General features: G+C 49.3%; 1 protein-coding gene across 1 annotated transcript; it reads left to right on the top strand.

The window, feature by feature from the left end:
- Positions 1-3,171: 3,171 nt before the first annotated feature.
- On the top strand, positions 3,172-12,065 carry LOC123162367 (UDP-glucosyltransferase UGT13248-like). The gene is made up of 3 exons (XM_044580155.1): positions 3,172-3,207; positions 10,579-11,614; positions 11,815-12,065. Exons 1-3 carry the CDS (start codon positions 3,172-3,174, stop codon positions 12,063-12,065), a joined length of 1,323 nt encoding a protein of 440 aa, XP_044436090.1.
- The last annotated feature ends 4,104 nt before the right edge of the window (positions 12,066-16,169 follow it).

Raw genomic sequence — 16,169 nt, 5'->3', positions numbered from 1 at the left:
CCATGTCCACTACAAAGAATCAAGAGAAGACAAGATGGTGTCTCTCAAGGTGGCCAATACTAGGAAGCATGACTTCCGTTCTTTCATGGAGACCTTCATCGCGGCCGCCACTCGGGTTGCAGATGGGATTGACCTGGACGAGTTCGTTGCGCCTTCCAGCCCTCCGCAGGAGGGGTAAAAAACTGTTATGCTTGACGATTTGAATTTGCCTCGGAATGGTGAGTGATTTTTGTAACCGCTAAACTTTAACAGGCTTGATGCCTGAGCACTCCTAGGTCCGTAAGACGTTATCCGAACTTGATTTGCCGTTTGAAATATGTTTGCTTCTTTTGGCCAACCGTCTTCTTTGGGTTGGAGTATATACTAGCATATGTAATGCTTTTTTGCAGGTAAGAGTGGAGCACAAATTATCGTCGACCTGTGCTCGTCATGCTCGGGCAAGTGCTGAGTTGCAGCTAAGCCCCCGAGTGGGAGGTTAGCTCTCCACTCGGCAGATTTTTTAGAAACTTAGGCGAGCGCTGGGCTGCAGCTAAGCCCCCGAGTGGGAGGTTTGCTCTCCACTCGGCAGGTTTTTTAGAAACTTAGGTGAGCGCTGGGCTGCAGCTAAGCCCCCGAGTGGGAGGTTTGCTCTCCACTTGGTAGGATTTTAGAAACTTAGGCGAGCCCTGGGCTGCAGCTAAGCCCCCGAGTGGGAGGTTTGCTCTCCACTTGGTAGGTTTTTTAGAAACTTAGGCGAGCGCTGGGCTGCAGCTAAGCCCCCGAGTGGGAGGTTTGCTCTCCACTCGGTAGGTTTTTTAGAAACTTAGGCGAGCGCTGGGCTGCAGCTAAGCCCCCGAGTGGGAGGTTTGCTCTCCACTCGGTAGGTTTTTTAGAAACTTAGGCGAGCGCTGGGCTGCAGCTAAGCCCCCGAGTGGAAGGCTGGCTTACCACTCGGTATGATTTTGTTTACTTAGGCGAGCGCTGGGCTGCAGCTAAGCCCCCGAGTGGGAGGTTTGCTCTCCACTCGGTAGGTTTTTTAGAAACTTAGGCGAGCGCTGGGCTGCAGCTAAGCCCCCGAGTGGAAGGCTGGCTTACCACTCGGTAGGATTTTGTTTACTTAGGCGAGTACTTCGACTGCAGATAAGCCCCCGAGTGGGAGGTTTGCTCTCCACTCGGTAGGTTTTTTAGAAACTTAGGTGAGCGCTGGGCTGCAGCTAAGCCCCCGAGTGGAAGGCTGGCTTACCACCCGGTATGATTTTGTTTACTTAGACGAGTACTTGGACTGCAGCTAAGCCCCCGAGTGGGAGGTTTGCTCTCCACTCGGTAGGTTTTTTAGAAACTTAGGCGAGCGCTGGGCTGCAGCTAAGCCCCCGAGTGGAAGGCTGGCTTACCACTCGGTAGGATTTTGTTTACTTAGGCGAGTACTTGGACTGCAGCTAAGCCCCCGAGTGGGAGGTTTGCTCTCCACTTGGTAGGTTTTTTAGAAGCTTAGGCGAGCACTGGGCTGCAGCTAAGCCCCCGAGTGGGAGGTTTGCTCTCCACTCGGTAGGTTTTTTAGAAACTTAGGCGAGCGCTGGGCTGCAGCTAAGCCCCCGAGTGGAAGGCTGGCTTACCACTCGGTAGGATTTTGTTTACTTAGGCGAGTACTTGGACTGCAACTAAGCATCCCAGTGGAAGACTGGCTCACCACTCGGTATGATTTTCAGAAACTTAGGCGAAACGGATTCGCAACCAAGCCTCCGAGTAGAAGGCTGGCTTACCACTCGGCAGGATTTTTACAAGCTTAGGCGAAACGGGTTCGCAGCTAAGCCACCCACTGGGGGGCAGATTTATGAAAGCAAAAGCAGTAACAATCTCTAAGAAAATTCTGAAACTCTTGTCTTTGATGAATACACTATAAGAGTACTTTTATTACAACTCATCTGAATGGAAAACTTAAGTGCAGAAAGGGCGGAGTAAGTCCGCGTTCCTTGCTTTGGGCTCGTCGATCTGGTGCTCGACATTGTAAAGGCGGTACGCCCCATTATGAAGAACCTTGGTGACGATGAAGGGACCTTCCCAAGTAGGAGCAAGCTTGTGTGGTTTCTGTTGATCCACTCGGAGGACTAAATCTCCCTCTTGGAAAGCTCGACTCTTCACATTTCTGGCATGAAAGTGACGCAAGTCCTGTTGGTAAATGGTCGATGGGATCAAGGCCATCTCTCTTTCTTGTTCTAGAAGATCGACTGCGTCCTGTCGGGCTTGCTCTGCTTCAGCTTTGGTGTAAAGTTCGACTCAGGGCGCGTTGTGAAGCAGATCACTCGGCAAGACTGCTTCAGCTCCGTAGACCAAGAAGAACGGAGTCCTGCCAGTCGACCGATTTGGTGTGGTCCTTAACCCCCAAAGCACCGACGGAAGTTCGTCGACCCATGCACCAGCTGCGTGTTTGAGGTCGCGCATCAGTCGGGGTTTCAGTCCTTTGAGAATTAAGCCATTTGCTCGTTCTGCTTGTCCATTCGACTGATGGTGAGCGACTGAAGCGTAGTCGACTCGCGTACCCTGGGATGCACAGAAGGCTCTGAACTCTTCGGAGTCGAAGTTTGACCCATTGTCCGTGATGATACTGTGGGGAACTCCATATCTGAACACCAACTCCCTGACGAAGCTGACAGCGGTGCCGGCATCCAAATTCTTGATGCGTTTAGCCTCGATCCACTTAGTGAACTTGTCGACTGCTACCAACACATGGGTGTAGCTGTTTCTGCCTGTCCTCAGAGGTCCAACCATATCCAGTCCCCACACAGCAAAAGGCCAGATGAGTGGAATGGTCTTCAAGGCTGAGGCGGGTTTGTGTGACATATTGGAGTAAAATTGACATCCTTCACACTTGTCGACTATCTCTTTCGCCATCTCATTTGCTCTGGGCCAATAAAAACCAGCTCGGTATGCTTTAGCCACGATGGTCCGAGAAGACGCATGATGGCCACAGGTCCCCGAGTGGATGTCGTTGAGAATCATTCGACCTTCTTCTGGTGTTATGCATTTCTGGCTGACTCCAGTCGCACTTTCCCTGTATAACTGTCCCCTCATGACGGTGAAGGCTTTGGATCGGCGGACGATCTCCCGAGCCTCTTCCTTATTCTCGGGAGCTCTTTTCTCAGAATATAGGCGATATAGGGCATTGTCCAATCGGGAGTGATGACCAGAACTTCCATGACCAAGTCGACCACAGCTGGGACCTCGACTTCAGTCGGATCTGTGGCGCTTTTTGGCTGCGGGGCTTCCTCGGTGAAAGGATCTTCTTGAACCGACATCGTGTGAACATGCTCCAGGAACACGTCACTCGGAATAGCTTCCCTCTTGGAACCTATCTTGGCCAAGTCATCGGCTGCTTGATTTTTCAGTCGGGGAACGTGATGGAGCTCTAATCCCTCAAATTTCTTCTCCAGCTTTCTGACTGCATTGCAGTATCCAGTCATGGCTGGACTTCTGACGTCCCACTCCTTCATCACTTGATTGACCACTAAGTCCGAGTCGCCGTAGACCATGAGGCGACGGACGTCGCGTGAAATGGCCATACGCAACCCGTACAAGAGTGCTTCGTATTCTGCTTCATTGTTGGAGGAATCAAAGTGAATCTGGAGTACATATCTGAGCTTATCTCCTCGGGGGGAAACCAAGACCACCCTGGCACCGGAACCATTTAGCATTTTGGAGCCATCGAAGAACATAGTCCAGTGCTCCGAGTGAACTTGGGTTGGTAATTGCTGTTCAGTCCACTCGGCAAGGAAATCTGCTATTTCTTGGGACTTGATAGCTTTCTTTGCCTCAAATCTGATATCAAGGGGAAGAAGTTCAATCGCCCATTTTGCCACTCAACCGGTTGCCTCTCTGTTGTGTAGAATCTCTGATAAGGGGGCGTCGGTGACGACTGTGATAATATGGTCAGAGAAGTAGTGGGAAACTTTCTTCGTGGTCATGTAAATCCCATATACAAGCTTCTGTTAATGAGGGTATCGTTGCTTGTACGGGGTCAGGAGTTCGGAAATGTAATACACTGGGCGCTGAACTTTGAGGGCTTTTCCTTCCTCTTCCCGCTCGACCGTAAGTATAGTACTGACGACTTGTCCTGTGGCTGCAATGTAAAGCAGCAAAGGCTCTTTGCTGATTGGGGCAGCAAGCACCGGCTGGGTGGAAAGGAGGGTTTTTAACTCTGCAAACGCTGCATCAGCTTCTGGAGTCCACTCGAACTTGTCTGACTTATTCATCAGTCGGTAAAGAGGCAATGCCTTTTCACCGAGGCGAGAGATGAATCGACTTAATGCGGCCAAGCATCCAGTAAGTTTCTGGACATCGTGCACACACACGGGGCGTTTCATTCAGAGTATAGTGCCAACTTTTTCTGGGTTAGCATCGATTCCACGTTCGGAAACGAGAAAACCGAGTAACTTTTCGCCAGGAACTCCGAATGTGCATTTTGATGGATTAAGCTTGATATCATACGTCCTGAGGTTGGCAAATGTTTCAGCTAGGTCAGTCAGCAGGTCGGAACCTTTCCGTGTCTTGACCACAATGTCATCCAAGTACGCTTCCACATTCCGACTGATTTGAGTGAGCAAACACTTCTGAATCATTCTCATGAACGTGGCTCCGGCATTCTTGAGGCCGAATGGCATGGTGACATAACAGAAGCACCCGAATGGGGCAATGAAACCGTTTTGATCTCATCGGGTCCAAGAAAGAAAGTCGCTCACATCCCGTAGTCGAGTCGACTATTTGGTCGATGCGGGGAAGAGGAAAATGATCTTTCGGGCTGGCCCGATTGATATGCTTGAAATCGATGCACATGCAAAGAAAATTGTCCTTTTGGGGGACCATGATGACATTGGCGAGCCACTCGGAGTGGTAAATCTCTCGGATAAACTCTGCTGCTAGGAGCCGAGCCACTTCTTCGCCAATGGCCTTCCTTTTCTGGACGGTGGACCGTCGCAGATGTTCCTTCACAGGTTTTGCCTTCGAGTCGACTCGTAGACGATGCTCAGCCAGTCCACTGGGTACACCCGGCATGTCAGAAGGTTTCCATGAGAAGATGTCCCAGTTCTCACGGAGGAACTGGATGAGAGCTTCTTCCTATTTGGGATCGAGTGTTATGGAGATATGAGTCGGAGCAGCATTTGGGTCGGTCGGGTGGATGTGAACGGGTTTTGTCTCATCGGACGACTGAAACGCTGATTCCGTGGCAGGCTTCTTGGCTCGCAACAAATCACTCGGGTCTGCGTTCCTTTGGTGTTCCTGCCACTCTTCTGCCACCATCTGAGCATCGACGATCTTCGAGCCCTTCTGGAAGCACTCTTCTGCCTTCTTGCGGTTTCCAGTGACAGTGATCACGCCTTTAGGGCCTGGCATCTTTAGTTTGAGGTACACATAACAAGGTCGAGCCATAAAACGTGCATATGCTGGTCTGCCCAAAATTGCATGATAGGCACTCTGGAAATCCACAACCTCAAATGTCAGCTTCTCTTTGCGGAAATTCTTTGAATCGCCAAAAACTACATCAAGAGCAATCTGACCGAGTGACGCAACCTTCTTGCCAGGAATGACTCCATAAAAACTCATATTGCTCGTGCTCAGTCTGGACATCGGAATGCCCATCCCTTTCAGTGTCTCAGCATACAGTATATTCAAACTGCTGCCGCCATCCATCAACACTTTGGTCAGTCGAGTGCCCTCAACGACCGGGTCGACCACCAACGCTTGCCTCCCGGGGGTGGCTATGTGCGTGGGGTGATCAGATTGGTCGAACGTAATGGTAGTCTGAGAATACTTCAGGTAATTGGGTGTTGACGGAGCAGCCATGTTCACCTCTCGGTTTATAACTTTCAGTCGGTTTTTGCTCTCAACATCGGCAAAAATCATCAAGGTGGAATTGACCTGCGGATATTCTCCGTCACTATCCTCCTTGTCCTCAACTTTGTCCGACTCTTTTTCTTTGTCTTTGGACTGCTTCCCTTGGAACTGCTGTATAAGGAGTCGACACTGTCGAGTGGTATGCTTCGGGTAGATGAAATTACCCTCTTCGTCCTTCTTGGTGTGGATGTGACATGGCAAATCCAACACGTCATTTCCTTCCTTATCTTTTACCTTCTTGGGGTTCCAAGGCCCCTTGGGTTTCCCTTTGAATTTTCCTTGGTTCAGGGCCAAGGCTTCTCCAGGTGCGGCTGGCTCAGCTTTACGCTTTTGCTTTCGACTGGAATTTCCACCTCCAGTGTCTTGGGTGACTGACTTGTGTTTGCCGCTCCGGAGCCGATCCTCTTCCTCACCATTGGCATATTTGGTGGCTATTTCCATCATTCGACTCAGAGACATGTCTCCGGTTCGACCGAATTTCAGGCTTAGCTCTTTGTACTTTACGCCCTCCTTGAAGGCGCAGACCGCCTAGTGATCGGATACATTTTCTACTGTATGATGCAGTGTGATCCACCTCTAGATGTAATCTCTCAGAGTCTCATTCGACTTCTGTACACAAGATTGCAGCTCTATCAGCCCCGCTGGCCGCTTGCACGTTCCTTCGAATGTCCTGACAAACACTCGGGACAGGTCCTCCCACGTGTAGATGCTGTTGGGCGTCAACTGATTCAGCCATGCCCTGGCTGACCCTTCCAACATGAGAGGTAAATGCTTCATGGCCACCTCGTCATTTCCACCACCGATCTGAACAGCCACTCGGTAGTCCTCAAGCCAAGTGTCGGGCTTGGACTCACCGTTGAACTTGCTGACTCCAGTCGCCAACCTGAAGTTGGGAGGAATCACCGCGGCTCTGATGGCTCTGCTGAAACACATTGGTCCGGAGACGTGCACTCGGCTGCTGGTGGGTATGTCTCTGTCATTACCCTCTCTGTGGGCTCTGTTCCGGTCGACCAGACCTTGAACGATGATGGATCTCGCGTCAAAGCCTGGTTCTCTGGGGTCGACTGGAATTCTTCGTCTGCCACCGTACTGGCGTCTGTCATCTTGCTGTCGAGGCATATATGATCCACCTCTCCGGGGAGGGGTGGGCACTCAACGTCGATCGTTGCGATCGACTCGGTGGTCATCCCGCTCATAGTTCCTGTACTGATCGTGTCGGTCGCCATGCCCTTCACGCCTCGGGGGCGATCTGGGGCTATGAGCTGACTGGACAGTATTCGCCGCCATGGACCTGCTATGAATCCTGTTCCGCGACTGCGACACAGCCGAATTCTGATCCCTAGCTGCCCGGAGCAAATCCATGATCTGCATCAAGCCTCTGCCAGCCTCTAACTAGGAAGGCTGAATCGAATCTTCTATACGTGTTGCATCTGCCAAATTCTGGATTGGAGTGCGGTATACCTGAGTCGGAGGTTTAAAGAGTTGGCGTCGACTGGAGTCCGGGACCCGCTGACGAGCGCGCTCGTCGAGTGCTCGCTGAAGGTTCTCCAATCGAGTGCGCTCAGCCAGGTTGGCCAAGCGCGCGTCTTCTAAGGTGCGGGCCTCAGGGGTTTCTCCAACGATCGGAGTATGAAGCGCATCCATGTTCCGGCGACGAAGCTCTTCCTCTGCTGCGAGTCGAGGGGCTCGGGGCCGGTACTCCTCATGGTCGTGTGATGGATCGCCCCCGCCGTTGCCTCCCTCGGCGCCAGGAAAGCCGAGAGGAACGTGCGGACCGTTGACCATCAGGACCTCCGCCGCCGGATCACTACTGTCGCATTCGGATGCAGTCTCTGTGGAGCCAGTCGAACAGGCCGTAGAGAGATTCGTCGGGCTCGATTGCCGTGACTTGGGCAGCGGTCGACTGGCGAGCCACTGCGTGCCTCAGCCACCGCTGGAGCCTTGATCGACCAGAGCGCTTACGTAGGCGGGAAGCTGGGAGGGAGGATGGCACGAAAACTGACCGATATGGAGTCGACGGTTGCCGCAGAAGGATGCCGCGGACGCATGCTCGAAAATGCGTTGCTCCGCGGACCGGGAGCGCATCCACGTCGAGCGGAGCCTCCTGCAGCCAGGCAGAGTCGTCAGTGACGAACGTGAGCGCGCCGAGACGGATCTCGCGGTCCTCAACCAGAAATCCGCCTGAAACCATGACGATGGGAATTGAAAAGATTGCAACTTCTCCAACAAGTCGCTAAGACACCTGCCCCAAGGTGGGCGCCAACTGTCGTGGTTCTAAGTCTGACAGTAGAATGGGGGGTAGGTATGGAGAGGCAAGATCTTAGCTATGGAGCAGTTGTACACACGAGTGTTTTACGAGTTCAGGCCCTTCTCGGAGGAAGTAACAGCCCTACGTCTCGGAGCCCGGAGGCGGTCGATTGGATTACGTGTGTGAAAGGTACAGGGGTGTGAACCCTTCTACCAGTGGAGGGGGGTGGCTTATATAGAGGACGCCAGGACCCCAGCCAGCCCACGTAGCGGAGGGTTAAAGTACATTAAGACCAGACATTACTAGTAGCGCCTTACATAAGTGTCATCATGGCCATAAAGACTACTTAATTACAGACCGTTTGGATACAGAGTAGACATTGAACTCCTGATGGTCGAGTGAGTCTTCATGGTCGAGTGTCTTCTAGCCGGTCGAGTGGAATCCCTCTTGGTCGACTGGAAGACGGTTTCTTTTGATAGATGCCCTTGGGGAGGGTACCTTGGACAGGTCCGTAACCCTACCCTAGGTACATGACTTCATCAACGACCATCAAAATTGTCGTTATTTTTTTCCTCTCTCCTCCGAATTATATTAAAGTCCCCACCGACTAGGATTGGTAGAGTTTCATCTCCATAAATCCGTACCAAGTCGGCTAAAAAATCAGGTTTAAGTTCAGGTTGTGCTGCCCCATATACAGCCATGAGAGAACACTAGAAAGCATGCAATTTTGATCTCACCCGAAACTTGACCGCAAAATCACCCCGAACCACGTTATGCACCTCAAGTGTTTCACATCAAACCCCTAGTAAAACCCCACCCGATCTTCCTCTAGGAGGTAAGACGTGCCAATCAAAATTAATTCCTCTGGATAAAGTTCCAAGGAACTGTGAGGTAAAGTTATCTCGTCGTGTTTCCAATAACGCTATAAAATCTTATGGTTGCTCTATCGTACTCTACTCCAATCCCACGGCCATACATATCTTACACTCTACTCCAATCCTGCAGCGAGCGCCCCTATATATCGAAATCACTAATTAAGAATTACTCCTTGCGGAGATCACTCCAACTTCCCCAGGTTGCGACAAGTGACGCGCTGTATGTGTGCCACTTGTCGCAACCTGGGAGTTTTCCTTTTTTTCGTAGATCCGTTTATTCAAAATATTTTATCTCTTAAACCGTGCGTCCAAATCTCAAACCGCTTTCGCTATTGGATTCCTCGCGTCGAGATCTTCAAAACTAGATCCCATGTTGATAGGTTTTGACGAACTTTTTTTCACGAAAAAACCGGACGAAAAAAACCAATGAAAAAACCGGACCGGGAACACGGTTTTTTCCCTTTCCGAAAGAGGCACGCACGTGGCTCTGACGAAATCACAACCGTGCCTCTCGCGGAAACAAAACCGTGCCTCTCATGAAGGAAAAAAAACATGAAAAAAAACAGAAAACGTGTTTTTTTCCTTTTTGGAAATAGGCACGCCCGTGCCTCTCGCGAAAGAACAACCCTGCCTCTGTCGGACGCAAAACCGTGCCTCTCGCGAAAGAAAAGAAAAACAGAAAGCACGTTTTTTTCCTTTCCGAATGAGGCACGCCCGTGCCTCTCGCGAAAGCACAACCGTGCCTCTGGCAGAAGCAAAACTGTGCCTCTCGCGAAAGAAAATAAAATAGAAAACGGGTTTCTTTCCCTTTCCGAAAGAGGCACGCCCGTGCCTCTCACGAAAGCACAACCGTGCCTCTCGCGGAAGCAAAACCGTGCCTCTCGCTAAAGAAAAAAAAACAGAAAATGCATTTTTTTCGTTTCCGAAAGAGGCACGGCCGTGCCTCTCGCAAAAACAAAATCGTGACTCTCGCGAAAAAAATGTATTTTTTGAGAAAAAAAATTAAAATTTTTTTTTGGTCGATAAGCTAGGAAAGACCGGTAAAAAATCAAAACGTAAAAAAAAACGGGAAAAAACCTTTTTAAAAGCCGAAAGCGCGTGCGTAAAAATAAAAATAAAATAAAATTCGGAGGAAGCATCCAGAGCGCGACACGTGGCGAATGGCTGTGAGCGCGCCAAATGGCGCTGATCGTTGCGAGGCTCTCGAATGAGCGCTCGTTAATTAGTTGCTCCCATTTATATATATACTATTAGTGGTCGGGCCCGTCATTGCGGGCCGTTTGAGAGAAAGACATGCACACCTCACCATCATGTTTAAAAATTTATAAAATTTTCTCGCATCACGTGAACATCACAACCATCTTAAAAAAAGTAAAAAAACTTTTCTCAAAAGTCTCCATACCATTTAAAAACTCTAAAAAAACGTTCTCATCGTGACCAACCAACATGCGACACATGGCGTATCCGCTTGGCCATCATTCTAACGCCTTTTAATGTGTTTCATTTGCCAACACTTTCATCGTACACTCACTCCCTTGACTGCAACATCCAAAGCAGAGCAAATCAGAGTTTGAAAATCGAGACAAGGAGAGCGCGACCTCATCGTCCGGCGATGAGGGCGGGGGCGGCGCGCACGTCCTGCTGGTGCCGCTGCCGGCGCAGGGCCACATGAACCCGATGCTCCAGCTCGGCCGCCGCCTCGCGTACCACGGCCTGCCCCCCACGCTCGCCGGCACGCGCTACGTGCTCTCCACGGGCCCACCCCCCGGCGACCCATTCTGCGTCGCCGCCTTCTCTGACGGCTTCGACGCCGGCGGCATGGCCTCCTGCCCGGACCCCGTCGAGTACTGCCGCAGGGCCGAGGCCGTGGGGTCCCAGACGCTGGCGCAGGTCATTGCCGCCGAGGCGCGCGCCGGGAGGACGCCGTCAGTCATGGTCTACGACCCGCACATGTCCTGGGCGCCCCGGGTGGCCAAGGCCGCGTTCATGTCGCAGTCGTGCGCCGTGGACCTCATCTACGGCGAGGCCTGGGCGGGGCGCGCGCCGCTGCCCATGGCCGACGGGAGTGCGCTGCGCCGCAGTGGTGCCGTGAGCGTGGACCTCGGACCGGAGGACCTGTCGCCGTTCGTGGTGTCGCCGGAGCTGTACCCGAAGTACCTGGACGTGTCGATTCGGCAGTTCGAGGGCCTGGAAGACGCCGGCGACGTGCTCGTCAACTCCTTCCGTGACCTCGAGCCGCAGGAGGCCGAGTGCATGGAGTCCAGGTGGCGCGCCAAGACTGTCGGCCCGACGCTGCCGTCCTTCTTCCTCGACGACGGCCGCCTACCGGCGAACAAGGCCTACGGCGTCAACTTCTTCAGCAGTGACACGCCGTGCATGGCATGGCTGGATAGGCAGCCCCCTTGCTCGGTAGTCGTCGCGTCCTATGGGACGGTCTACAGCCTCGACGCCGGCGAGCTTAACGAGCTTGGAAATGGGCTCTGCGGTTCCGGCAAGCCTTTTCTCTGGGTCGTGAGGTCCAACGAGGCACAGAAGATATCTCAAGAGCTGCATGGCAGGTGCAAGGATAATCGATTGATTGTGCCTTGGTGTCCCCAGCTTCAGGTTCTCGCGCATAAGGCCATACGTATGAAAAATTTGTCAATCTTTGATAAATACGTACTCCCTCCGTCCCATAACGTAAAACGTTTTTTAACATTAATGTACTGTCAAAAACATCTTATATTCCCCCGCAAAAAAACAAAAACACCTTATATTATGAAACCGAGTAGTAGGTTCTAAACAAATACAGTACTAGTTATTCATTTGCCTACTTTGGATGTGCAGGTTGCTTTTTGACTCATTGTGGATGGAACTCAACGACAGAAGCACTTGTTACCGGTGTGCCGATGGTGGTGATGCCGAGGTCGGCTGACCAACCAACCACGGCAAAGTACATGAAGAGCGCATGGCGCATCGGCGTGCGGATCCGGACAGATGAGAAAGGCTTGGTGAGGAGGGAGGAGGTGGAGAGGTGCATCAGGAAGGTGATGGATGGGGAGGGAAAGGTTGAGTACCGCAAAAATGCGACAAAATGATGAAGATGGCCAAGGATGCAATGCAGGAAGGAGGGAGTTCCGACAAGAATATTGCTGAATTTGCAGCTAAGTATTTAGCAAGCTGAATTTAGGTTCAATTATCCACAACCACTCAATAGTCATCGCATATTATGTATGCACGTGTTGATAGGGTACTATTCCTCTTCACTTTAGACAACAATGTCAAGGCATTCATCGAGAAGCATATAACAAACCTCAAATTTTCTTGTACCAGTGACATTTGCACAAATTCATTTTATATTGAGTTACCAATGAATTGACTATACCTCGGCATGTCGTCAATGTAAGGTCGTGGAGAGTTAGATATGCTTGGTTTGATGCACATAGGTATAAGCATTAGATAACAGAGGATCACATGCTACCGCCATAACTTGATGCGGGAGTATTGAAAGTTTGAGTAAATTTCCTCTTTTTACACCATATTTATACTCATGTTTTACCTCATTTGACATCGGATCCTGTGTTATCAAGTTAAAACATGAGCATAAATTTGGTGTAAAAAGAAGAAATTTACTCTAATGAACACGCAACCTTCTGAAGTTGCGATTCCCTCGTGAACCACCCGGACCCCGCTAATTGATAGTTGATGCTTTCAAAGGATTACTATCTCTCACATCCTTTTATTTAAAACACATGGGCCCATCAACTGAGATGGGCTATGGTCAGTGCAGCCCATTTGCACCTTTGTTTTATTTCGGAATTTGCAGATAGCATTTAAATTATGATCTTGGTAAGTAAAATAACGTTCAAATATTCATATGTTATAAATATTGTAAATACCAAAGAAATTACTTACTTTTAAAACTGTTTATGTATTATTTTAGAAATATCTATATAGTACAAAAATGTTTTTATAATTTAAAATAGTACAAATATTTGTAGATTTTCAATTCAAAAAATATCATTTTAATTAAAACACTCTTCAATAATTATACTAACATTTGTATAGTTCAATGTTAGTATAATTAAAAGTTACATGGTCACGCAGTTCAAAGATACATGTATGACCACTTCAATACATCCCAAAACCATAGAGTGCTCTGATTATAATTAACTTTGCCAACTCAATCAGGTTGAGAAGATGCAACTCTGCATGATGCAATGGGACATGGTGCCAGATGGAACAAACATTAGAAGGGCCAAACTTATGAAAACTACTGATAGCACAGAGTATTACACAGAAAGCAAAATACCAGTTCATCGTATTTCTGTTTCCCGCAACAAGATATCAATCAGGCCACAAATTTAACGCAAAGTTTGCGATGCAAGGCCACCAAAGTCAGGGGCGGCTACCAGAAGAAGCAGATACCATGCCTGGTTCATAGTTCAGCACATCCAAAAAACTTCCACTCGCCACAGGCATTGTGCCGCAGATGCAATGCCTGGTTCCTACTTCATCAAATCCAATAAACTTCGACTGCTCCGGAGTGAATAAGCTGCTCTCCACTGTTGAAAAAGGGTCCTCGCATGAAAAATCACTTCCTTGTTTAAAACTTCATGCATTGCCTCCTTCGGGGCCTCTACTCCCAAGAAGCAGCACTTGGCAGCACCTTATGACCTCACAAGCCTCCTTCAGTTTGGAGAACGCCACAGCTACTGAAAATGGCGTGAATCTTGGATTTCCCATTATAGTCACCGTGGTCTCCAGCACCTTTGGGAAGATCGACTTGAGGAAGGCAACCTCGCCTTGCTCCCTCGGAATTCACGGAAGTACATCACTTTGACGTGCAACATAGCACTTTTAGTATGACCCTCCTGGAAATTGAGGCTGAGCTTGAAAGAAAAGAGGTGAAGCGTATGCCTCCAGGCAGGGACGTGTGCGTGTTAAATAGCAACAAGATTACATCGAGGTTGGCAGGTTGTTGTGTTAGCTTGACCCCTCATCGAAGACTATACAAGATAAGGATCTCTAACCTACAACAACCTGCCCAAGTTTACAACACGCACACAATATACACCCTCGTGACACATGTCACGTTACAACTACAACTATATCATTTAACATCCTCCCTCAATCTAAACGTGTCAAGATTGAGATTGTTCTTGAAAGCTTGTAGTTGCCGAATCTGTAATGGTTTTCTGAAACCACCTGCCACTTGGTCCCCTGTTGGGATGAACCTGATTTCCAACAGTTTCCTAGCAACCCTCTCTCTGACAAAGTGAAAATCAATCTCTATGTGTTTCGTCCTTGCATGGAACACTGGATTAGCTGAGAGGTACGTTGCTCCAAGATTATCACACCATAGGCGAGAAGTACTTGACCTTCTTACTCCTAGCTCATTTAATAGAGTTTCCATCCACATTACCTCAGCTGTTGCATTTGCCAGAGATTTATATTCTGCTTCAGTACTAGAGCGAGAGACTGTTGCTTGTTTCTTTGCATTCCAGGATATAAGGTTGGAACCAAAGAAAATAGCAAATCCACCTGTAGACCTTCTGTCATCAGGACAACCTGCCCAATCTGCATCAGAAAAGGCACTAACAGTTGTTGAGGGTGATTTACATATTTTCAGTCCTGTACCAGCACTTCCTTGAATATATCTCAAAATCCTTTTAACCGCTGTCCAATGAAGTGAAGTAGGAGAATGCAGAAATTGACAGACCTTGTTAACAGAGAAGGATATATCAGGTCTTGTCAAAGTTAAATATTGTAGTGCACCCACCACACTCCTATATTTAGTCCCTTCCTCTGGACTTAACAATTCTCCTTCATGCAATGATAATTTTTCTGTTGTAGATAAAGATGTACTGGAGGGTTTACAGTCTCTCATACCTACACGCTTGAGTATATCCGTGGCATATTTCTCTTGAGTCAGCAGTATACCATCATGTACCTGTTTCACTTCTATGCCAAGGAAATAGTGTAATTCTCCCAAGTCTTTGAGAGCAAAATCACTCTTCAAGTTTCTAAGTAGAGTTGAGGTGGCTTGTGAAGATGAGCTAGCAACAATTATATCATCTACATATATAAGCATATAGATGATCACCTTCTCATTTTTGAAGAAAAATAGAGAAGTATCTCCCCTTGATGGTCTGAAGCCAAGTTGTTGAAGCTTTGTACTTAGTCTTGAGTACCACACTCTAGGTGCCTGTTTCAGACCATAAAGTGCTTTGTCCAATTTACACACATGTTGTGGTTTGGTGCCATCCACAAACCCAGGTGGTTGCTTCATGTACACCTCCTCCTCGAGAATACCATGTAAGAACGCATTCTGTACATCCAATTGGCGAAGAGTCCATCCCCTGAAAACAGCAATAGACAAAACAAGTCTAATAGTAGCTGCCTTAACTACTGGACTAAAAGTGTCTTCATAGTCAATTCCATAATGTTGTTTAAACCCTTTTGCTACTAGTCTAGCTTTGTATCTGTCTATTGTTCCATCAGAATTTCTCTTAATTTTGTATACCCACTTGCAATCTATAATGTTCCTACCTTGTTTAGGTGACACTAGATGCCAAGTTTGATTTTTCATAAGTGCATCATATTCTACCTCCATAGCTTTTTTCCAGTTTTTATCATCTAGTGCTTCAGCTAGATCACGAGGTTCACCAGTAGCAGCAAAGTTTACTACCTTGAAATTTTTACCATACCTGACCTTTCCATCTTTAGGAACCAAGGGTTTAAAAATGCCTCTTTGCGACCGTGTATTGGGTCGCTGCGGTTCAACGGCCACAGAAGATCCCAACGCTGTAGGAGATCCTGCCGCCAGTTCTGGACTAGATCGAGCTAGAGAATCCGCCTGGGGATCGGTCCTGCCAGCCCGAGACGACGCCGTTGGTCCAGTTGGCAAGGCAGAAACACATCCAGGCGACACACGCCCGGGAGTCCGCGCCTCCTCATAATTCCTGACGACGACACGTTGGACCCACCCGCGCCAACCCGCGCATCCGACCGCGAGTCTGGACGCGTGTCGCCCGTGGACGGGCTGCCTACACCAGGTGGGGTGGCCGCGCCAGCCGGAGTGCGCGGTTCCGCCTCCGAGTCCGTGCACGCGTCAGGAGCAACAGCGCCGCCGGATCTCTCGGTATCCGCACGTGTAGGCGAATCTGCCGTGCCACCAGATCTCTTGGGATCCGCGTCCG

This window comes from Triticum aestivum, chromosome 7B (assembly GCF_018294505.1).
Source record: "Triticum aestivum cultivar Chinese Spring chromosome 7B, IWGSC CS RefSeq v2.1, whole genome shotgun sequence".
NCBI classification, from domain to species: domain Eukaryota; kingdom Viridiplantae; phylum Streptophyta; class Magnoliopsida; order Poales; family Poaceae; genus Triticum; species Triticum aestivum.
The sequence above is the reverse complement of the archived record's forward strand: the minus strand, read 5'-3'. Positions and strand labels throughout refer to the sequence as shown.